We start from the raw sequence: 24,732 nt of genomic DNA, 5'->3' as shown, positions 1-24,732 counted from the left end.
GGAGCAGCGGGCAAGACAGGAGAGATCTGCTACGTCATGTGGGTTGCTCCTTGGCTGGCTGGGGATCAAACTGGTGCTGCAGAGGTTGTGGATAACTTCACAGTGCTGTGCTTAATCCCATGCACCACCAGGGAGGCCCTATTATGCATGCTTCTTGAGGACAAGAAAGTATTTGGGGGCTCTGAAGCTAAGTTGGAATCATGGATCAGTTATCTGTTTGTGTAGTGTGACCTTGGGGAATTCATCTCTTTATTCCTCAGTTGTCTATTAAGTGGAGCCAATACTATCACCTACCTCATAGGATTTTTGCAAGGATTAAATTAGATATTTTTGGAAAGTGCTTAGAAGAATGCCAGACATGTAGAAATACTTATAAACACTAACTGATACTGATATTCTTATTGGCTGCACTATCCTCATTTGCTGTCTTACAATTTATTCCAGAATTTGGGTGTATAAAGCTACTATAAACGTTTATGTTTCATAGATTCCTGTGCATGAGGAATTGAGAAGTGACTCTGGCTTGCTATCTGATTGGCGATTCTGGCTTGCTATCTGTCACAAAGTTGTATTCCAGATGCTAGTGGGGACTGCAGTCATCTGAAGGATTTTTAGGGTTGGAGGACACACTTCCAGGGTCTCTTGTCTTCTCTTTTTGGATCTTTCCACCGGGCTGCTCCGGTGTTCTCATGACATGGCAGCTAGTTTTCTCCAGAAGGAGCAATACAAGAGCCTAAGGCAGAAGCTGCTCTGGTTTTTATGAACTAATATTAGAAGTCAAGCACCATGCCTTCTGCCATACTCTTATTAGTCACACAAACCAGCTCTGATTCCATGTGGGAGGAGATTACATACTAAAGGCATAAATCCCAAGAGGTGATTCTTGAAGGGCAATCTTGGAGGCTGGCTGTCACATTTATATTGTTTGCCTCCAAGGGAATTAGTATAGTCACGTGTCCCTTCTGAGAAACATGTAGTTAGATGAGTTTGTCATGCAAACATCTAGAGAGTAATTACACAAACCTAGATGTAGTAATAGCCTACTACACATCTAGTCTGCATATCAGAAGCACGGCAGTGTATGTGATTGGTTAGTCACTGACCAAAATGTCCTTATGACAACATGCCTAATAAGAGGCTCTTGTAATCATAGGCATAGGCATGCTTGCTAGAGAAGGACACCAAGGAAGAAGGAAGAAATGAGCCCAAAGGAAATAATTCTTCAGCCTCATCTCTCGCCTCTCCACCTCATGTATTCTCAGTTTAAGTCAGACCAAATTTCTTAAGACTCTTCAGAAGTCACCTGGCTCTTCTCTCTCATTTCAAGGCCTGTGCAACCATGGTTTTTCTGTTTGAAAGTTCCTCCTCTCCACTTCACTTGGCTATCTTCTTATAATTCAGGTCTCAGTCTACACAGTTCATCCTTCAGGAAACTTTCCCTGACTCCCTTAGGCTGTCACTGATGTGTGTACTTTGCCTCCTGTTAAGGACTTTAACCAGTCTTTGGACGTGAAGGTATCTCTAAGCAAAGAGCTGACAAAGCAAGGTGGAAGAAATTACTATGATATGTTCTCTAACAGAAAGTTCCAAGAGACCTTTTTTGGTAATGGAATTTTCCTCATCTATGCTGTATAATAGTGAGGCCACTAACCACATGTGAAATGCAGCTAGTGGACTGAGGAAGTGAATTTTATTGAAGAAAGCGGGAATTGAATTTAAATTGTATTTAATTCTAACTTAATAGCTGTGTCCAAATTTGCGTCCTTCTAAGACAAATCAAGAAATAACCTCCCCGCCCGCCCCCAGCACCCCTTCCCTTTCACGGATTTGGATTTGTCGCTAGGCTTTGAGAAGAGGTGGCCAATTCAGTACCTTCTCCTTGGAAAACTCACAGACAAGGGAAGATAAAGCTATGCACACAATGGCTGGGAGCCAGAGGCGCTGAGTTCTGGAACCATTTTGGCGAACTAGCCCTCTACCTCAGTTTTTCCATATGTAAAATGTCAAGGCAGGAGAGGTCCGCGCTCACTCTAACTCCCTGGTACTATTTCATGCCATCAAAATTGTAATGATTATAAAAATAGCAGCCAAGTTAACCGAGTACTTATAAGTTCTATGCTCAGTGTTTCATTTTAGCCATTTCACTTAAGCCTAACCACAGTTTTACAAATCCCCATTTTGTAGATGAGGAAACTGAGGTCTCAGGTTACAGAGGGAGCAAATTTAAGTTGAGCGTTGAATCTACCTGGCTCTAGCCCTGAGCATTTAATCAGCTTGCTATTCGCTTTGCTTTTCTCTACGAGGTTGGATTATTCTGAAAAACGTTGGGTTCAAGTGAGGAGATATGCTACGATCATTCGCGATCCTGAGTGTTTTTAAATGCCTACTCTGACTGCTGTGTCTGCATAATCTCACTTTCTCACAACAGTACACGGTGGTCGGCACTCGTACCCTCATTGTACAGCTGGAAAACGAGGCTCAGTAAACTGCCCAGATCACTCAATCAGTAACTGGCAGGGACTGAAACCTAGTGGGTCGGCTTCCCACGCTCCAGCTTGGAACGCCCGGGCTCCGGCGCGGCGCGGCCGGGCGCAGGCTCGGGGTCTGCCCGCAGATGGGAGGAGACAGGCCGCCGCCGGCCTGACCTCCGGCACCGCCCCCGCGGCACGCCTTCCCGCGCACGCGCTCTCGGGCTCCCGGCGGGCGCGCGGACGGCGGCGGGGAGCGTGCGCGCGGTGACGTGCCGGGCGCCATGTTGGAGGGCTGGTGGTAGCGGCTCGGGGAGGTGTTCGCTCTCTCGGTCTCGCTCTGTCGCTCGCTTCCCCCGGCTCCCTTCGGTGCCCCCCCCGGTCGCCTGCGTGCCGTAGTGTGTGCGAGGGAGGGGGAGGGCGTCGGGGGGGTGGGGGGAGGCGTTCCGGTCCCCGGGAAACCCGCGGAGGGAGGCGGCGGCTGCGAGGGACTCCGGGAAGCCATGGACGTCGAGAGACTGCATGAGGCGCTAAAAGGTGGGGGTAGCGGCCCCCTCTCCCTCCGTCCATCCCCTCCGCGGCCCTCTCACCTCTCCTTTCGGGGCGGGGGCCCCGAGGGTGGGGGCCGGGCGGCGGGGCGCGCTTCCTCGGCTCCCATCCCCCTCCCAGCTCCCCAGGGGCGGGGAGCCCTGTGGGCAGCTCACTCCCGCCCCACTCTGGGCTTTGTGTCGGCCGCTGGCGTCTGGGCTGGGGGAGGGGAGCCGGGGACGCTCTCCTGGGGCCCTGGCCCCTTTCCCTAGCCTTCAGGGACGGGTCGTGGGCCCGCCGCCCGCTCCTAGGCGGGCTCAGTTCTCGGTGGTGCCCCCGCACGCCGGGCGTCGGGGTGAGAGAAAAGTAAAAGGTTTTGGTGGGGGGAGGGGGCAGCAGAGCAACTTTTGAGTGTCTCAGGGAGCCTTTTTCGGGGTTTCTGAAGTCATTCTCCCACGCGCCCCAGTTCCAAGGTGGTCGTCTTCACTAGTCTTGATTGCTCACCTTTCAAGCAACAGGCTTGAAAAACAGTGATTCTCAAACTTAGAATAGCGTGATTTAGGCGTTTCGAGAATTATGCTTTGACATTCAGGATTATTTGGGGACGGCTACATCAGGTTACTGGTGTATTTAAAAACGCAGATTTATGAACTTAATTTGTTAGAGTCGGGGGCTAGGGTCTGTTTTCACTGGATTCTCAGACGAATCTGATGTTACTGTTCCTCCAGATCACACTTTTGAGGAACATTGGAGTGATAATGGTTTGGAGAGAAGTGGAGTGCCCCCTTTAGGAGGATTCTCGTTACCTGTGAAGAGGGTGACATATTGGCAGGGGAACCTAACAGTGGGACTGGAGATGCCCACTTTTTAAAATTGCTTCTTAATATGAGAAAAGACGGGAGGAAAGTTTATTTTTAGAGGGAATGCAAAATGGTTGATGGTGGACTTTAAAAAATACCCCATAATTTTTCTTTCTTATCTAGATTTTGAGAAGAGGGGGAAAAAGGAAGTTTGTCCTGTCCTGGATCAGTTTCTTTGTCATGTAGCCAAGACTGGAGAAACAATGTGAGTTATAAACATACTCGATGTTATAAACCTATGTATCATTCAGAATTGCTTAGGAAAGAATTGACTATGCCATCTAATAAACTGTACAACCCCAGTCATTTAAAGCATCTCTGATTGCATATACTTCGTTTACTTTATGCATACTCTAATGAATTTTAAAAGTTAAATTTTTATTTTTATATCTGTGCTTTGGCACACTTAGAATCTATTATTCCAAGACAGCCAGAAAAAGAAAGAAAACGTCTCTTCCATTATGACCCTTTTGGTCATAACAAACAGGTTTATTCCCAGAATTTTATGACTTTGTTTCAAATTCTTTTGTTGTTTTTTTCTCATTCTGTTCTGCATCCAACCTTTTGTTGTTATATTTACATATGTGGTGTTTGAAGTGTCACTTTTATTTATTCTCTTGAGAATTCAGGGTGATTATCTGACAAATTCCAGATGTTACAGTTTTGCGTGTCCTGTAAACTTTCTAGGATAACTAACTTGTTACATATGCTTAGTGTTTTTCTAGGTTTATTTCCAAATGTTGTGAATCTGAAACTTACACTATGAAGTTAGGACTGCTTTCAAAATGAACATTCTAGTTCATTTTGTGTGTGTACTGTGTGTGTGTCAGGAATTATTTTCACACTCTAAGTAATTATAAAGCGCAGCACAGCTTTGGAGATTTCCTTGTAGCAGGCAAGGAAACCTTGCAAAGGTTTCTTGGGGTGCAATGTTTATTAGTAAGTGGAGTTTGCTTTGGTTCCCCTAATTCTTGCCTGTTCTTAAAATTCTGAGTACTAATAAAAGTAAGTTTCAACAGGTAATGTATACTTTCTTTGGCTTTATTAGCAAATGTTCATTTTCCACATGATGCGCTTGTGGTTGTAGGTTTAATGGTGATGTAGAATGGCTGAACTACTGCCTTAGTGCTTAATTAAAATTGCCAATCAACTTATGGATGTTGCTGTGATGTGTTTCTGTTTATTACAGTTTAAAAATGGAACCCTTAAATTGCCTCTGAATTACGTAGTCTCTTTCATTTGAATTGCTAGTTGTTCTAAATGTATTCATCTCTATCCCTCTTCAAGGGTAAAAAAAAATTTCATTTTCAAAATTTTGATACACAAGATTATACCCAACTATTTGGAGATACTTAGTTTCTTTTATTCAGCTTATCAGGTTTGTATAAAATGCCATCTCTTTTTGATAAATTATATTTAAATACTATGACTATGAAGTTGAAGATTTCTAAAAGAAAGCTTTTTAATAACTTTGTAATTATTACATTTAATAACTTTAATTTGTGACTAAATTACCAGGTGGCTAAGGAAATTTAAATTTTCTAGATAATTTTGACCTGCTACAGGACTTAAATAAGACCCTTCCCCCATTAAATGATCATATATTTGCTAAGCATATTTTATACTAAAATGACTTGGTGGTGTTAGTCTTTATGGTGTTTGGAAACTGTTTCAAAATTTATTGTTCAGGCAGCTGGTGTTAATACATTTAGTTTCATTTAGTATCTCAGTCAGTCCTCCTGTTCTGCTCCCCACTCTGTCTCTGGTGAATCCTCTCACCCCCCACACCTCTGGTTTACACCCCAGTTTGTGCATGCATAAATAAATCTTTAAAAAAAATAGCCTTTTATTTTAATCAACATGGACATGTCTTAACTTTGGATAATGAAATTTGAAGTTTCTGTAATCCATTTATGGCTCAACTGAGCTCCATCTAATTTCTATGATTGTAATAGAATGAAAATTGAAACAGTAATTTAGACATTTCTGGTATAGGGATAGGTTGCTTAAGATAAGACTTTCATACTTCTTTTTTCATTTTCTTTGACACATTATAGCAAGAAATCATTAACAGACGAAATATATGAAACTTTGTTTATAGATGAAAATCAGTAACAGTAAAGGCTGTTTTTTATTTCAAAAAAATGACTTGGGTGTTTTAGCTTTAGAGAGATTTCAGAATCATAAATATGGGTTCTTAATTGAGGAGAAAAGGTACACAAAAATTAAAGAACCTGGGAAAAATTTTCCTTCCTAGTCTATTAAGGATTACCTGTAAATATCTAATGTAGGAAGTTAGGAAAGATGCCACGATATTGAAAACTAAACTTAATGAAGTGGGAGATTACTGGTCCTTCCTGTCTGTCGCTATCTATAAGCAGAACCCAAACGATTTGTTTCTGGTCATTTCAAAAAGTTTTTACGTTGAAGTGCTTTCTCCTGAAAATGGGACATTTCTTTAAGCAACATTTTCCCAAAGATAATGGTCTCTGACTTAATACAAAATATGTATTATGTGCTGAGTAAACAAAAGCATACGTGATAGGTATATTAACTATTCATTTAAACATCCATGGGTCATAGGTTTAAACATATATGATGGGTTTTAGTTGCAGTTACTCTTTTTTGATGGTCAGATTGTCTCATTGTTGGCCAGTGGGAACCTCTTCCAGGTAATTACCCAAGTCTTTGACTTGACCCTAGCTTTATTCTCTGATAGGAGATAAGCTCATTTCCTGCCACAGACCTTAGAGCCTACCATATTTCTAGAAACCCTTATTTTCTTTTAGTGGGAAATGGTGTTTAAAGTCTACATCCTGCATGCTAGAGATACTTATTACTAAGTTGGCCATTGTTTGTAGCCTCTTAGGTGGATAGAACTAGATAAACATCTTCATGACTCATGCTGCTGCTTGTAATTTAAAATCAGGACCATACTTTTTTTTCCCCACTTCTCCCACACCGAAAATCCTGGTTTTTTGTTTTTTTTTTTTCCTTTTAAGATTTTTTTTTTTTTTTTTTTTTATACAAGCACTGGGTACAGTCAGAAGCGCGGGAGGGTGAGAGAATTCACCAGAGCCAGAGCAGAGAGCAGAGCAGGCAGACTGATGAAGTACACTGCTGAGGGGAGCAGCGGGCACGGCAGGAGAGGTCTGCACGCCCTGTGGGACCCTCGCCCGGAGGCAGGGGATCAAACTGGCGTTACAGAGGCTGCAGGCACCTTTGCAACCCAGTGCTCAACTGCTGCGCCATCAGGGAGGCCCCGAAAATCCTGGTTCTTGAGGACACATGGAGTGGCAGATTTAGGATATCCATAATTAATTATTGACTGTCTAACATTACACCCCAAATGTATAAGAATACTACTAATAATGGGGCCTCCCTGGTGGCGCAAGGGGTTAAGCACCACACTATGAAGAAATCCACAGCCTCTGTAGCACGAGTTCAATCCCTGGCTGGCCAGGGAGAAACCCACATGGTAAGGCAGACCTGACTTGCCCGCCGCTTCCCTCAGCAGTGCATTTTGGTCAATCTGGCTGCTCTGTTCCCCACTCTGTCTCTGGTGAATCCTCTTACCCCCCCCCCCAATCTCTGGCCTGTACCCCAGCTCTTGTATGCATAAATAAATAAATCTTAAAAAAAAAAAAAAGAAAATGCCAAACTGTTTAGTTTCCCACCAGCATTGTAGAAATTAAGATCGGTTTTTCCACATCCTTTCCAGCACTTTGGTTAAGTCTTCTCTCTCTCTCTTTCTTGCTTTCTCTTTCTCTTTCTCCATTCTAATTAAGCCCAAACTGCATAGTGCTTTTAATTTGCTTTCCTCTAATGTTGTTGAGCATCTGATCATGTGTATAATTGCTATACAAAAAGCAGTTGTATATCTTCTTTGGTAAATTAGTTGTTCAAATCTGCACATTTGAAAAGTGGGGTTGGTTTTCTTACTGGATTTTGAGAGTTCTTTGTATACATGGACATAAGTCTGACTTGTGGTTTACAGTCACTACCATCAGTATCCTTATTTTATAACTGCATTTCAATTTTTAAAAATTGTCCTTGAAGGACTCTTACTGCATTATTTGTATTCATTGGTTCTTGTGTATTTCCCATTTTGTCTTTATTTCAGAAGTAATTTTTTCCTTTATTTTTGATTCTTTAATGAAGTCTGTTTTTTTTTTTTTTTGTTTGTTTTGTTTTCTGAATTTCTCCAATTCCGATTTGTACCATTTTTCTCAGTCATTTTGAATCAGAATTCTGATCTGTTTTTGAACAAATCTTAGTAGCTTCCTTTCATTGTTCTTAGGGATGCTTTTCTGCTCTTTATTCTCCTTTTTACTTGTAACTTCACATTAAATTTGACTTTGGTACTTTCTCTGGTACTCATTTTTATATGAAATGAGCTTTTCTGAACTTTGAGGAAGAGGCATGATGCAGAGTACCTTTTCTAACTTCACAGAGCACTCTTTTATTTTGGAGTGTTTAAGAACATGGCAACTTGTTTTTGAAATTTGCATGGTTTGTTCTATTTGTATTTGGATCTTGTTTTTCTGTGATTTCTTATTGTGGGGTCAGCACTTGAGGGATTTCTGGTGGGCCACTCTTGAGAGTGAGTTCGTGGGAGTAAGAAAGACTGCTTCTCTCTTTGGGCTCTTAATTCTGTTCACTCACTACCCATTTCACTTTCAGCTGCTATTTTCAAATTGGCCTGCCATGATTATTTGTGCTTATTTTGTGGTCCGTCTGTTCCTGAGTCCTTCTGGTTGTGCCATGATTTTGTTCTGCTTTTACGAATCCTGATAATGTAGGGTCATGTAACTGTCAGTTTTTTCTCACCTTTTTTTTTTTTTGGAGTTTGTGAGATTAACCTCAGCTGGTTTGTTATACATGTTTTATTTGTTGGCCTTTTGGCTTTGCTATCTAGACTTGTCTGATATATATGGGGTTTTGGAGAGGTGAAACTAACACCACTGCCATTCTTTCAGAATTACACTTTTTAGGAAAACTTTAAAAGTTCCTATTAAGTAAAAGTGAGACTAAAAGCTTTGCAGTATGAGTAGATAATGCCTGGAAAGCTTAGCATAGTTGTAACATTAATAATGCTTATACTGAGTTTTCTTTTTCTGCTTGTCAGGTTCTTTATTTTCAGCAATTTTGACATTTCAGTAAGTATATAAAAGTAAGGTCACTTATAAGTAGTCATAACAGTTAAGACCTGCATTATTACAAATTAAAGAAATCTCCTTCAATTCATTAGACTGTTAGCTCCTTCTGTGGGGTTTCCCCCTCACCCATAGGTTTCTTAAGGGAGGGACTTTAATATAGTAGTGAACATTATTTCTAAATTGTCAGTCTCATACTAGCTTTGTGATTTTGTCCCTAATCATCTGTATAATTATTTCTCTGTCAGCTAACTTTTTTCCCCCACATCTTTTAAAAAATGGAAAAATATTACAGATAGAGGTCATCATATTGTCCTTTCTCAGAAGTATTATCACTGTTAATTTTTCCCCCTAATGTTGTCATAAGGTCAGAAAGTATTGACTTGTTGCATTAATTATAGCTTTCTAAGTCACTTTAAAATCTTTACATACTAAAATATATAACTGAATTAATTTTGTGCTACCTAAAGTCCTCTTAAGTACCATCATCACATTGGAATACAGTGGAAGCAAAGTAGATTATCTGTAAGTACTGGTTAAATTGACACTCTTTTGCTTCTTAATGTTCCAGTAACTGCAATTATTAATGTTTGAAGAAAGTTATAGCTTGTTTCATTTCTTTCATATCATTCTGTAAATCTGATGTGTCATGTATACTGCACAAAATCGATGGTTTGGAAACTAAACTTGCCAATTTTCTGACTACAATTAACATTTCAAATCTGCAGTCTCTTTGGTGCCCAAGTAAGCTCATATTTTCCATATTCAGTTCATATTTTTACTAGAAGCTGGCTAGCCCCCTATTTTGTGTGAGATCTGTGGTGTCAGGAATTAATGTCATTTGTGGAAGAAGCATGGATTGAGTTCTGAATTTAGCTTGATAACTTCTCTGTGAAATTGGGCAAATTATTCCTGTGCTGCTCGTGTCACATGAAAAATAGTGTTTACACCCTATAGTTGCCTCAGCTATTGTGAAGATTTGAATAAGTAGAAATATATAGCTGTAGATACTAAATTTGGGAGGGAGCAAAAATTAGAATTGTGTGCATGTTGGGGATATGCAGTAAACTTGTCTCAAGAAACAAGTCTAGGTACTTAATCACGTTGAAGGAACTGTGATTTGAGTTAGGAGCGTACAAGATGGACTTGATTTGAATTTACAACTCTACTGCCTACTACTTGCTAGTTACGAAGCCTGATTTCTCTATGCCTTAATTTCCTTGTATGTAAAAGTGGATAATAAAGTAAAATCTATCTAAAGTAATATTGTGGGGAATTCAGTGAGTTAAATAGATAAAAAGTATTTAACAGAGTAACTGGCACATACTGAGTGATGAGCCCCTGTTCTCCGAGGTAACTACTATAATAAATTATTTTAGTCTCTCTTATTTGTTACTCATTTATTTTACTTTCTGCGTTTTTATTAACATGAGTTTATAAAAGCAAGCATCCATACCAATGAGGGTAGGAGAAATGGGCAGGAGGGAGGAACTCTGTTCTATTGGTAATTAAGCTCTAGTTTCATCCCATTATGGATTTAGTAGTCCCCTAGTGACATGTTATCCTTGACATTCATGTGCCACTTCTGTAAGACAATCTTATCCCAATAGGTGTTGGTTGTTACTTCTATCGGCCTCTTAAGATCCTCAATGGTGCCCTCCTAGTTTATACTTAGCACAGACCTTCTTACACAGTCCTTATAGACACTACATCAGTCTTTCTGGAGCTCAAATTTCTAGACCCTGCCCATGCTATGGCCTCACTGAAGTGCAGAGCCAGGGCCAGAGTCAGTGCATAGTCTCTATTATTAGTCACTTAAACTGTATGTTGTAATAGGCCCCAGTTTCCTCAGATACTAACTGAAGGACTGTAATATTTGATCTCCAAGGTAGCTTCTAGCTTATAGGAGTCTCTGTTGTTAACACTAGTTCCTTGGGGTGGTATTGCAGCAATAGTGATTAAGGGTGGAGAATGGAATGTGGTCATTGTGATTGATGTTAAAAATGTTTGCTGATGGTGAAAAATGTTAACTGTTGGGAGTATGCTGCATAGGTATTAGAATGGTTTGGAGACAGTAAAAACAATTGAGAACCATTGGATGAGAAAGATGCAACAGTGTTAGACTTAACTCATTAGAACACAAAGGTTTGCAGAATGGTTGGTTTTTTGTTTTTGTTCTTTAATCTATTTGTGTCTGCAATGAATGTATCAGTTTATAATGCTTATGGAATATTACTGGAAGCCTGTCAAAAACTTGGTACTTCAAAATAACTTGGTACTTAAGAACATCTCATAGTAAAAAGCACTTGATGGTCCAGAATTCACTGTGACTTTCCTGTGTTTTGTAAACTGTAGACCTTTACCTTTCTGATAGGGAAGTTCATTATTGGATGAGTGAATGAGTGAGTGTGTATGTCTGTTTATCTTACTGTCTTCCTAAATCAGTTTTTTGTTCCAGCAAAAAGCTTAATTAAAAATTTAGGTGAAAAGGAAAATATCTGGTATTTTTCATTTAATACATTTGCCTGTGAAATCATTACACTTTAAAAATACCTAATAAGAGGCCTCCCTGGTAGCTTAGGTGTTAGGTCTCAGCCCTGTCTGTCACCCTGCAGCCTGAGTTAGATCCCCGGCCTGAGTTATATCCCCTGAGTTAGATCCCCGGCCAGGGAGCTAATCCACATATGGTACAACAGACCTCCTGTCTCTCCTGCTGCTCCCCTTAGCAGTGTATTTCAGTAGATTCGCCTGTTTTGCTCCCCATTCTGTCTCTGATGAATCCTCTCACACCCCATTTTACTATTAAGTAGTAAAATGACATTTATCTAATGCCAGTTTTGATATATAAAAATTATGTCACATACTAAAATGAATTCATATGAGTGAAAACATATTGACTAGTTACTTTGATTTCTTCCAAAACTTCCCTAAGTTTCATCAGGCTTCTTTATGCTTATGATTGAGCATTTTGTTTGCCAAAATTTGTTTCTTTCCTATAACTAAATCTGACTTCAGCCCTCTCAAGGATGCAGTATATTGTACTATTCTGTCTCCCTAGGACTTGTCGAGAATCCCTACAGGGGCTAGAACCTCATGAGTATTTTTGACCCTTTAAATTTTTATTCTCCTAATGTTATTTTTTCTTGTATGTGATAGGAACATTGATTTTGTGCCAGACACTATCATGTTTCGTATGCCTACTCAGTTGAATGTTTATACCATTACTCTTGGAGTGGGTCTCTTCTTTTTCAAAGTGAGGATACTGAGGGTTACAAAACTTGTTTGCCTAAGATTGTGCAACTGGTAAGTGACAACTCAGACATACTGATTTCAGGTCCTCTCTCATAACTTGTACCTTCATATACCTCTCAATACCTCTCACCAATTGTTAGGTTGTCTTCCCACATCTTTCCTGAGTCTGAGGATCCTTTCAAAATTGCTATTAGAATTTGAAGCTATGCATTTGGTAGGAATTTATCATTATTATTCTGTGGTTTCTTGAAATATTCATGCTTTTTATCTAAGCCAGACCTCATGTACCTACTAAGCAGTGATACCATAGTTTGGGGTGGGAGGCAGTAGAGGGGAGAGATGGGGCTTATATCAAGTGTGGGAAGGGTAGGACTGGTGGTTGATGATTTAAGAAAAGCTATGTTGGGAGATATTTAACTGGAAGGGTCACTAAGGAAAGGTAGGTGAATGATGTACTCATACATTTATAATTTTGAATATTTTCCAGGGAGCTCAAAGGCTGAAAACTTTCAGTAATTGTAGTTTTGCAGAGGCATGAATTTGAAACATAAAGATGATGAGACTAGTTTGTGAGCCTTTTTTTTTTTTTTAAGATTTATTTTACTTATTTATACATAAAAGCACTGGGGTGTAGGCCAGAGGTGGGTAGGAGGACAGTGAGAGGATTCACCAGAGACAGAGCAGGGAGCAGAACCGAGTATGTACTGAAATACACTACTGAGGGGAACAGCAGGTGAGACAGGAGAGGTCTGCTGGGCCATGTGGCTTAGCTCCCTGGCCTGGGATCAAACTCATGCTGCAGTGGCTGCTAATAGCTTCATAACACTGAGACTTAACCCCTTGGGCCACCAGGGAGGCCCCAGGTTTGATACTTTGTTACATTATTTATCCTACCTATAATATCCTGCTTGTAGTATTTGGTTTTACTATCTTAGTTGCTCTAGACCGACAAATCAATGGGGTCAAATCTGTAGTTATTTAAAAAAATTAACTTCTGAAAAAACATTGTAGAAGGACAGGCAGTAAATTTTTGTTTTTAGAACTTACAGTCTTATGTAATTTGTAATTTTCTTAAATATGAAGAATGTCATATACATAATTTTTCTATTTACATCTCCACTTTGGTTAAGGAGAAGTTTGACTTTAATGAATTATAGAATTTTGTCATCATAATGTAAAAAGCTCATGTACAAAGATTATGGAAATCTGCTTTAGATAAGCTTATGTTTACTATAAAGATGCTCACAAGGAAAAAATCTAAACTACTGTTAGTCTGTTTCTTATATATTCTTAACAGAATTTTCTATGATTATATGTGTATGTATATGTTAATTATACTTGGAAAACCCATAGTATTAGACTTCTGCAGTTTTTATCTTTTGTTACTGGCCGTATTTAATATTTCTTATTAAAACACAAATGTTTCCCTCATTGTTTCTGTAGGTTCATAACATTCCATTGCTTTGGGTGTACTGTAATTTATTTAATGTGTCCTTTTTGATGATTCTTTAGGTTGTTTACAGTTATAAACAATTCAGTTAATGCTTAATTGAGCATATTTACATTGCTAGAGATATCAGAATGGGATTTATGGGTTGAAACTTACATGCATTATTACCTTGATAGATCTTGCCTTCCCAAGTATTTTTCAAAAAATTTCAACTTATACTTTTATGAAATTATGAAAATTTCATATGAAATTCTTATGAATTTCTGTACCAGTGTTAGCATTGAACATTAGACTTATAAATATGAAAATATAGTAGGTGAAATGGTACCTGATGTTAATTTGCTTTTATTTTGTGCCAACATCTTTCCTTTTATTTACTGCCATTTGTAGTATTTTGTTTTATTCATTTATTAAGCTATTGCTTCTTTTTCAGTTTATTGCTAGATTTTTGTTAACAGAAATAATAAAGTTGGTATGATGAAATTGCCTCTAAAGGAATGCATTTTGTTTTAGGAATATGTGTTAGCAATAATTTGGGTATTAATGTCTCGGGCAGCAAGTTGTTTAAAAAAAGATGGTAATGATGGGTGGGTTGAATTTACTTCTGGATGTATATTGTGTTTTAAATCACATTTCAAAAACAAATAGTCATTTGCTAGTATATGAGACTTCAAATACAAAATACGGACAATATCTTCAGTTTTTATGATTGTATTTGCAATCGTGTCCTTTTAAAATATTTTTGCAATATAGTCATGATCTATTTACAGAAATAGGTCATAACAAAAAAGTTTGAAAAAAAATCCACAATCTACTCTTAGATTGACTGAATACTGAGCTCTCAGGAATGTCATAAAATCCTACTTATGGCCTCTGTGGTAGTACAAGGGGTTAAGTCTCAGCACTGGCCAGGGAGTTGACCCACATGGCTCAGCAGACCTCTCTCATGTCTCACCCGCTACTCCCCTCAGCAGTTATTTCAGTCAGATTCTATAACCAAAGATTCTAGATCACCTTTCAGAATTCTATTTGAGAAACTTGGAAATCTTATTTTGAGAAATACATACTATTTACCTAACAGGAATAGTCTGTTGTAAGTGTTCTCTTGATTTTTCAGTAAAGATGAAAGAAAAATGTTTTGCCTTTTACTGGAAGTTTTTTTTAGGAAAACTAAAAACTCTCTCCTTCACTCTCACACAACACTTTGAAACTAGGTTCCTCCCAAACCAGGCAGTTTTGTGATACCAACTGAATCTTACACTTCAGTTCTGACAGTATCAACTTCGAGTTAGCATCACATCTCACAAGTTCCATAGAAACGTATTCCCACAAGACGGCCGCCCTCCCTCTTTAGATGACAGTCACAAGTCCATGCTCTGCCTAGCAGGCTAACAATTAGAGGTTTCTACAGTGCCATCCTCTGGGCCCATTAATTATCTGGAGTGGCTCAGAAAAGTCAGGAAAACAGTTTACTTACAACATTACCAGTTTATTACATGAGATATGAAAGATAAAAATGAACATTCAGGTGAAGGTGTGATGCATAGGATGAGTTCCAGAAGGGTCCTAAGCATAGAAACTTCTTTCCCTGTGTAGTTTGGAATGCACCATCCTCTCTGTGAGCAGATGCATTCTTACTCATCATCAGCCTATAAGCTCTTTGAGCCCTACCCCACCCCCCAGAGACTTAACCACGTATGCATAGCTGATGATTAACTCCTTTTCTTGGCTCTCCCCCCTAACTGGAAAATAGGGAATAGGACCGAAAGTTCTGAACTTCTACTTTTGACTTGGTCTTTCTGGTGATAAAACTCCATTTAGCAGCCTGCCAGGAATTTGCCTCATTCGAATAAAAGATGTTTCTATCCAGGAAATTCCAAAGGATTTAGGCGCTCTGTATTAGGAGCTGGTATCAAAGGCTAAATATTAAAAAAATTTTCCTAGTTAGTTACCCTTATTTTACAAGGGTTTTAGTAGTTCTGGTCAGGAACCTGGGATAGAGGCAGCTATACATAGGCCTTATTTCACAAACGCATACAGATTTTCAAACAAGATTGCATTCTTGCCTTTCTGTACTCCCCATTTTACCATAATATTATGGGTGTTTAAATATAAATATTTTTCACCCACTAAGTTAGGTTCCTTAGAGGTCAGAATTTGTATTTTTGATCATTACATACATGTCACTGTTTCCTTCAAAATACTGGACAAGTGCAGACTTAGATTCAGCTACTACTGTAACAGAATATCACAAACTGGGTGACTTAAACAATAGAAATTATTGTCTCACAGTAATGGAGCCTGGAATTCTGAGAACAAGGTTTCCCTTTGGTTGGGTTCTGGGTAGATGCTCACTTCTGGCTTGAGATGGGACCTGCTAGGTAGGTTGGGGGAGGGAGGGAAAGGAAGAGTCTGCTCAGTGTTTTCATCCCCTCTAATAAAGTGCTAATCCCATCATGAGGGCAGCCTCATGACCTCATCTATACCTGATTTTCCAAAGGTCTCATCTCCAAATGCCATACTCATCACATTTCTGGGTTTAGGCTTAAATATATGAATACGTTTAGTCCATAGCATTTGCCAATGATTTGTGCCGTTAGTGCATTTTAAAAAATATTTATAAATTCAGGTATAACTTGTTTTATGCAGATATATTCATGAAAATTGATGTTAATCGAAGAAAGCATTCTATGTGTGTCTCCTGCGTAAAAGAAAGTGGGAAAGATAAGGAGCTGGGATTTATTGAGTGCATGCAATGTGATACTGAATGCATACTAGGTGACATTCAAGGTCAAAAATAATGGTGTGAAACTTGCAGAAAGGGAAAATCCCTTTTGTCATGTACCATTCCCACTTAGTTTTTTGTAACTTCTGATTGTGCATTAAGTTGAATTAAGTTCCTTTAGATCCTTTTTTTTTTTTAAGATTTATTTATGCATTACAAGAACTGGGGTACAGGCTAAAGGTACGGAGGGTGGGGGGTGAGAGGATGGGGGGGGAGACAGAACAGGCAGACTGAAATACACTGCTGAGGGGAGCAGCAGGCGAGACAGCAGAGGTCTGCTGAGCCATGTGGGTAGCTCCCTGGCAGAGGATCGAACTCTTGCTGCAGTGGCTACAGATAGTTTCATAGTTCTGTGTCTTAACCCCGTGTGCCACTGGGGAGGGCCCCTTTACATCTTTTTTGAGATATCACTTATGTCCAGTATTTACTGAGCATAGGTGTCTTGATACTGTGCTGGGGTTGTAAAGATGTACAGATAAAACTGCAGTCTTGTGTATATTTCTTATTTTTAAAGATTAATTTATTTATGCATACAAGAACTGGTGTACAGGCCAGAGGTTTGGGGGTGGTGAGAGGATTCACCAGAGACAGAGTGGGGAACAGAACAGGCAGATTGACTGAAATACACTGCTGAGTGGAGCAGCTGGCAAGGCAGGAGAGGTCTGCTGCACCATGTGAGTCACCTCCCCAGCCAGGGATCGAATTGGTGCTGCAATGGCTGCGGACAGCTTCATAGTACTGTATCTTAACCCCTTGTGCCACCAGAGAAACCCCTATATTTCTTATTTTAACTGTAAGGCATTATATTTCATGCCATATTTTTGCTCACTGCTTTTTCTGCATTTGCCTTTACCAAAAATGTTAACTTCATTTTAAAGTTAGGAGTCAGGGAACTCAAGTTTTCTTCCTTAAGAAAGTAATTTTGGGGGTGAGGAGGAGCTTCCCGGTGGCACAGTGGTTGAGCGCAGCGCTGTGAAGCTGTCCGCAGCCTCTGCAGCGCTGGTTTGATACCTGCCAGTCGCGGAGCAACCCATATGGCCGGGCAGACCTCTCCTGTCTTGCCCGCTGCTCCCCGCAGCAGTGTAATTCGGTCCTCTGCCTGTTCTGCTCCCTGCTGTGTCTCTGGTGAATTCTCTCACCCTCCTACGCCTCTGGCCTGTACCCCAGTGCTTGTATAAATAAATAATTTTTTTTTTAAAAAAGTTATTTTTTTCAGTTGACCCTTTAAATCATGCTGAGTCTGAGATCAATCAGATATAGAAGAGATCAGACAGTAATAATACTTATACATATGTATTTTAAAATTTTAGGTAGGAAGGTGAAAGTTTTGGTATAATGTGATACTAGACTAGTCTCATAATGTAAATATAATAAATAGAGTTTGGTAAAATTGAAATTGCTGGGCCTCCATGGTGGGACAAGGGGTTAAGCACCACACTGTGAAGCAATTCACAGCCTCTGCAGCACACAGTCAATCCCTGGCCGGCCAGAGAGAAACACACATGGCACAGCAGACCTCTCCTGTCTCGCCTGCTGCTCTCCTCAGCAGAGTATATCAATCAGTCTGCCTGTTCTGTTCCCCACTCTGTCTCTGGTGAATCCTCCCCCCCCCCCACATCTCTGGCCTGTACCTCAGTTCTTGTATGCATAAATAAATCAATCTTTTTTAAAAAATGAAATTGCTTTAAATTTTTCCTCTTGAATTTTCTCTCTATATAATATACATTGTAGAGATTTCTTGATTTTGATATTATTACAAATTTTATTAAAATAAAGGTTTAATCTTAGAATTTCTTGGCTGCTGAAAACATTGTTTTATTATTCATAACAATTTGTTTTACACATTTAAGTATCTGAAATTTCATGTTTTTGTTTTAAAAAATTTGTAGTTGAACAGTAAAAACTATAGAATCATGTTAATGGGGTAAAGTTTTCTAAGTGTGTTAATTTTTAAAACTACTGATTTTGATACTGATGTGAGGCAAATGTTGCTGGGTATTTTAAATTTTTTTTAATTAAAATGAGGTACCTTGTTTGAAACAATTTGAACAGTACAGTTTTTCATAAAAGGCAGTAATGACAATCTCCATTTCTATTGCCTAGAGTAATTTGGTATTTTAATTTTGAATGTACTTAATATTTCCATGCAGTCAGTAAAATACAAATGGAAATGAGAATTTAGTAAGTAGCTTTAAAAAAGTTGTTATGAAAAAGTGAGGTATGCTTGAGCAAACCTTTGTGTTCTAAGGAATTAAATTCATATTTTTAAAGTATAGTGTAAAAAAAGTCAGTAGTCCTAAAATATAATTCGCATCAACTGCATTTTTGTATTCAGTTTGAATGTGTTTATTTCTGAATTACAAAGTTTCATTCACAGTAACTTGTCAATTTCTAATTTCATTGACTTTAAGCAGTTGCCATTTATAGTTTGTAAAAGTTAACAAGCTCACATTAAAATGAAAAAAGCTTTGTAGATAAAATTGGCTGAAAGGTACAATCTTCAGACTTAATTCATAATTATGGCACAGATCTAATTTATAAATTCAGATCAATTTCTAATGTAGGACAATTAACTGTACAGCTGATGTGGGAATATGATCTCTTTTGGAGACCTAGGTTTTTTATATTGGAAAAGGTAAAATTTACTGAACTAATCAAGGACTATAAAGTTGTAGTAAAGAAGAAAATAACAGTGAAATTACTTTATTGGCAATAATCTGTAATAAAGAGATCATCAGTGTGTATAACAATATACAAGATCTTTGTGCAGAGAGTTACATGCATAGACCCAAACTAGAATCCAAATTACCTAAATATCTTGGGTAGTCTTGCTAGTAGGCTAAATGTTCAAATGCTTCAGTTGAGGATGTTGACTCAGACTTGAGTTAACTAGTGTTTGACATTTTAAGTATTAAAATACAAGAAATAAACTCTTAAATTGTAATTTGATAATCTAGAAAAGACTGCTTACACAACTTGCATTTCTGCTTAAACTTAAATCATTAAAGACTTTTTAAAAGATTGATTTATTCATTCGTTCATTCATTCATTTATTTAAACAAGCACTGGGTACAGTCAGAAGCATGGGAGGGTGAGAGAATTCACCAGAGCCAGAGGGGAGAGCAGAACAGGCAGAGTGATGAAGTACACTGCTGAGGGGAGCAGCGGGCGGCAGGAGAGGTCTGCGCACCATGTGGGACCCTCATACGGCAACCGGGGATTGAACTGGCGCTGCAGAGGCTGCTGGCAGCTTCACAACCCAGCGCTCAACCACTGCCCCACCAGGGAGGCCCTTAAATCATGAAAGACTTAATCCCAAAAGAGTATTTGACTTCCTGAAAGCACCGAATTAATTTATAACTTTTTGCTTGCAAGCAGCATAAACTGCTTTGGTTCACTAAAGCACAAAAGAAGTGGGAAAAGCAGGGAAAGGAAGATTTATTGGAAGGATATTTGAGGCAGCATTTAGAGTCAAGATTTGAGCTATATATACCACCAAGTTAAGGATATTGAGAGTGCAATACCTTAGAGGCTTCAGCAGAGAAGTTGTTGGACTTTTCTCTTTAGTTTGTTGCCAAAAAGGTGATTTAGCGCCAATAACCTCGAATCTCTGGTTTCCCAATATTTCACATTGTGGGGGAGGGGTGTCTAATTCTCCTATTCTAGGATTCACTGTTTGCAGGGAGTTGGTGGGGCGAGCGAGGAAATAGCTGCCCACTGGAGGCCCATCTTTATGTATTACATCCCTTTCTAGGAAAGCAGGACACAATGAGCTCAGGAGCTAAATCACTGGTATATGCTGTAGCCAGCATATGTTCAGACAAAGCACTCTCAGTTCATCATACAGATAAAGTATATTAAACTTGTTGACTTAAAACTGTTGTGAAGGTTATAACTATGCGCCTCATGTCAGCAGGACATCACTTTGACTTTTAAGGATATAGATAAAATTAGCATTCACCCCTGTTCTGTTACTGTGGGATAATTCAGATTATTACAGACATTACGTTGCTGAAATACTTAAAGTTTCTTGAGGCTGTAGCTTTGCTGAGTTACCGTAAGAGTGTTTTCTTGACAAAAACAGTTCCCTCCCAAAAGAGAAATTTTGTTACATGATTATTGGCTTTAGGGGCCTCCACTGCATTACGCCTTGAGTTCAATTCCCAGCCAAGGAGCTCTTCCACATGGCACAGCAGACCTCTCCTGTCTCACCCACTGCTCCCCTCAGTAGGGTATTTCAGTAGATCAGCCAGCCTGTTCTGCTCTACACTTTGTCTCTGGTGAATCCTCCCACCCCACCCCACCACCAACACCTCTGGCCTGCACCCCAGTTCATGTATGCATAAAATAATAAATCTTTAAAAATTATTGTTGGCTTCATGGAAACCAATCTTATAAGAACAAAAAAGACTTAGAACTAGTGATTATAGATGGGCAGACTACAATAATTCGTTTAAGGAAATTCTAAATAAAGTCCTTTGAGAGCAGTAGTGTAAGTTGATTTTTGGCAGAGATGATTAGGGAAAACTCAATCCAGGCACAGGGAACAGTGAGGAGGAATGGTCGGGAAAAATAGAGAGCTATGAAAGTAGATTAGGAATAGATCAGAAAGTATCTTGCTAATACACAGAATTTTGAATTAGAAATGTTAGCGGGCAGAATGAGAGGTACTCTCAGGACCCCCAAACCTGCATACTCTAAATAGGTAAAAACATAAAGATGAAGCACTCTTTAGTTGGTAAGACTTCCAACAGAAAAGAACTGCAATAGAATTAATGTGTAATAGAGAGATGAGAAGGATAATAGTTTTCAAATGAAGCACCCAGAGTTACCCATCCAGACAGGGTTGGCCCAAAGCAGGGCCACTGAGGCAGGAAAGCTTTCCGCAAGTCTTAGGCACCTTCTCGTGGGAACCCACAGAAAAGGGGCCGAAGCGGCCAGGCAAGTCTGGAAAGAAAAGAGCAAAATCAAAATACAAGTCAAGATAAAGGCTGCCCTTGACAGCCTCCCCTCAGATATCTCACCCAGGTCCCTACCAGATGTTCCTTCCATGTCCACCAGATCCAAGGCTGAGAAGCATGGACAGTTTCTTCTTCACGTGTCTCTGTTCACCTGCCTCCAAGTCTTCTTTTGGAAGTCCTTTTTTAGCTACCTTTTGTCACTCAGCAGCTCCACCCTTCAATAAGTGGGACAGGGAACATGGAACCTCTCCTTTTAGATTACACTGTTAACACAGTTACTGAAGTTTTTTTAGCAAGAGATAACATCTAACTAAAGGGAGTTAGTAAAATCAAGAGGCTGTTATGATAGTTTTAGCTGTAGGAAATGAGAACTTGACATGGGGCAGGTGAGTGGGAAATGTACATCAAGATTGGGCAACATTGGATTGTAGTTCTTTAGACATTATTGTTCTCTTGCCTGAGTTTCTGTATAGTATTTCTAGATGGTTTCCTAACTTTAGTTTTCCTTGCCCTCTCTAGTCTATGCTATATCATCAGTGATCATTCTATAGTGTAAATATTATGCTATTCATATTAATAAGATCTTCATGCACTCTTAAGTTAAAATTTAAAGTCCTAGGTCATACAAATGAAAACATAACTGAAATTTGAACCCAACTGAGCTTCCAGACTCAGGCACTACCATTTTTAAAAATTTTTTAGTATTTTTTCACATTGGTAAAAGTTTTACATGCTATTTTTCATAGTGACTTCCCTTTTTCTTCTTGCTAGTACATGTAACCTCTTGTCTCTCTGGATAATAACCATCCTAACAGGTGTGAGGGTGTGATATCTCATTATGGTTTTGCATTTCCCTGAGGGTTAATGATGTCCGGCACTTTTTCATGTACCTGTTGGCCATTTGTATGTCTTTGAAAAAATGTCTGCAGATCTTTTGCCCATTAAAAAAAATTGTTTTGGGGGCGGGGCTATTGTCTATTGTAATTTAGATCTTAACGCCTTTGTTGGATATATTGTTTGCCAGTATTTTCTCTCCTTTAGTAGAATGCCTTTTTATTTTGCTGATAGCTTTCTTGGGTGTGCAGTTTCTGCTGTGCAGAAGTAGTCCTACTTGGGCTTTTTTTGTTTTGTTTTGTTTATTTGCCTTTGCCTGTGGTGTGAATTTAAAAAAATAAAAACATTGCCAAGAGCAATGTCAAGGAATTTATTTTATTTTGGGTTTGTAGTTTCTGGCCACTGTGTCCAAGCCTTTAAATCATTTTTAGTTGATTTTTATGTAAGACGGGTTCTATTTCATTCTTTTGCATGTGGCTGTTCAGTTTTTCTGAAACCATTGGTTGAAAATGAGGCAGCCTTCATCAGTTGTGGGCCAGTAGGCTAAGAGTTGCTCCAAATCCTGTTTGAACAAGTGGAGTATGTCATGGATTGGTAACCCCTGTCCAAACAATTTGGCCCACCACAGTGACCATAAGGTGCCATACTAGACATAAAGTATTATATCCTGACTAATGATTTTTTCACAATTTCCTGGAAAGAGAAGGCAAAGCTCAGGTGCACAGTTGGAATGTAACCCATCTTCATATGCGTAGGCATAGCCCAGCCTAGAACAAACTGACATTGCTCTCCTCCACCCCCCCCCCCCCCCCCCCCCGTGTCATGGGCCTACCCTTTAAATATTTCCTCTTAACTCCCTTTAATGGACCAGACTGAATTCTCCTTTCACTGTTTCCCTCAATAGGAGTCTCTGATAAAACCTTGCCTCCTTCAGCGACATGTTGCATTCTCTGGTGAATCATTGTAGAAGGCAAAGGACCCATTCTTGTGCTGGGGCCTTTAACTTATTCCTTTCTGAACTGGTTGTCTTTTCTTTTTCTTGCCCGTTTGCTCTGGCTAGGATTTCTGGTACGATATTGAAAATAAAAGTAGTGAATGGGCATTCTTGTCTTGTTCTTCTTGATCTTAGAGTAGGAAAAAACTTTCAGTTTTTTTCACCACTGAGTATGATATAAGCTATGGCCTTGTCACTTTAGTTTTAAAATATATCCAGTTTAAAACTAACAAAAAACTTCAAATTTATAATAGTTTCAGAGTATGTAGTTGGAAATTCCCAGGAAGTTACCTACTTCAGTGTTGATGTGTTCTTTTCCCACGATTTCAGATAGTTGTTGGACCACAGTACAAATTGTTCTTGCGGTAGATACTTTGCTTTTAATGTTTATTTTTCAATAACAAATTGTAAAGGTTAATCATTTAATAGGTACATTTCAGTCTCCTTAAAGAAAAAACTTAGTAATTATTGTTTTCTTGGCTTTGCACCACATGAGTTAGTCTCTAGGTCTGTTGTGGGAAAGGCTTTCATGTTGTTTTTTGTGATTCCCTTCAAGGACCCTGTCCACCCCACTCCCTCCACCCCTTAATATACAAAAGACAATATCTGAGAAGAAAATTCTAGATCAGGGCTCCACAGTGCTTTTTTTCCTATAAAACTGAAGTTATTAATACATGAGAGATTTTAATGCTAGTGAGTATTTATTTGTAAATTGGGTCATCTGAATTTTAGGATTTCTGTTTCTCCTATTAAAAAATAGATATGCATGTTGTTTATTTTTTACATTTTATGAGACTGACTTTTGCAGCCCTGATTTTCCCAGCCTTACTGTTTTTCAGGAATCCATGTAATTCTTCGCAACAGAATTGAGTAGTAGCAGGATTTTTCTTAAGTGGGGGTGGTGACAGGGAGGGCCAGCTTCCATCCTCAGGGCTTATTTGACAGTGTCTGGAGACATTTTTGGTTTTCACCACTCAGAGTGGTGGGAGTAACTGACATCAACTAGTAAGAGGCCAGGTATGTTGCTAAATATCCTACAATGTACAATATAGCCCACCATAATGCAGAACACCCAAACCCAAAATGCTAGTAATGTTGAGTTTTAGAAATTCACTTGCTTATTATATTAAGCTTCTCTTATCTTTAAGTCTTACACCTCTTTCACTTCCTTTTTCCATACTCTACGCATCTTTTTAAGTGAGGCCCTACTTAAAGTCCCACTTTGTCTTCCAGCCTTTCCTAATGGCTATGCATGTATGTTTTCATCTTTCCTTCTCCTAGGTTCTGTTGTAAAATCAATGAAAACAGTGAACAGTAGTGTATGGCCCTTTTTCTCTGTGTATCTTGTTTATCTTGTTTTCCAAACTATTTTTGTTAGTCAAAGATCAGTGTCTTGTATTTCCCCTGGACTTCTATCATTGACCCTGATGTTACAGTGTGAATT

General features: G+C 39.1%; 1 protein-coding gene across 2 annotated transcripts in view; it reads left to right on the top strand.

Annotated features, from left to right (window-relative positions):
* Nucleotides 1-2,971: 2,971 nt before the first annotated feature.
* PPP4R2 (protein phosphatase 4 regulatory subunit 2) overlaps nucleotides 2,972-24,732 on the top strand; it is a gene marked incomplete at both ends in the record, with an annotated part of 46,610 nt that continues 24,849 nt past the window's right edge. For both annotated transcript variants that reach the window (XM_084248071.1, XM_084248070.1), the window contains 2 exons: nucleotides 2,972-3,005; nucleotides 3,980-4,061. In XM_084248071.1, coding sequence (XP_084104197.1) covers nucleotides 2,972-3,005; nucleotides 3,980-4,061 — 116 coding nt within the window. The remainder of the gene's footprint in view (nucleotides 3,006-3,979; nucleotides 4,062-24,732) is intronic.

This window comes from Talpa europaea, assembly GCF_964194135.1.
Source record: "Talpa europaea genome assembly, chromosome: 11".
Lineage (NCBI taxonomy): Eukaryota > Metazoa > Chordata > Mammalia > Eulipotyphla > Talpidae > Talpa > Talpa europaea.
The sequence above is the reverse complement of the archived record's forward strand: the minus strand, read 5'-3'. Positions and strand labels throughout refer to the sequence as shown.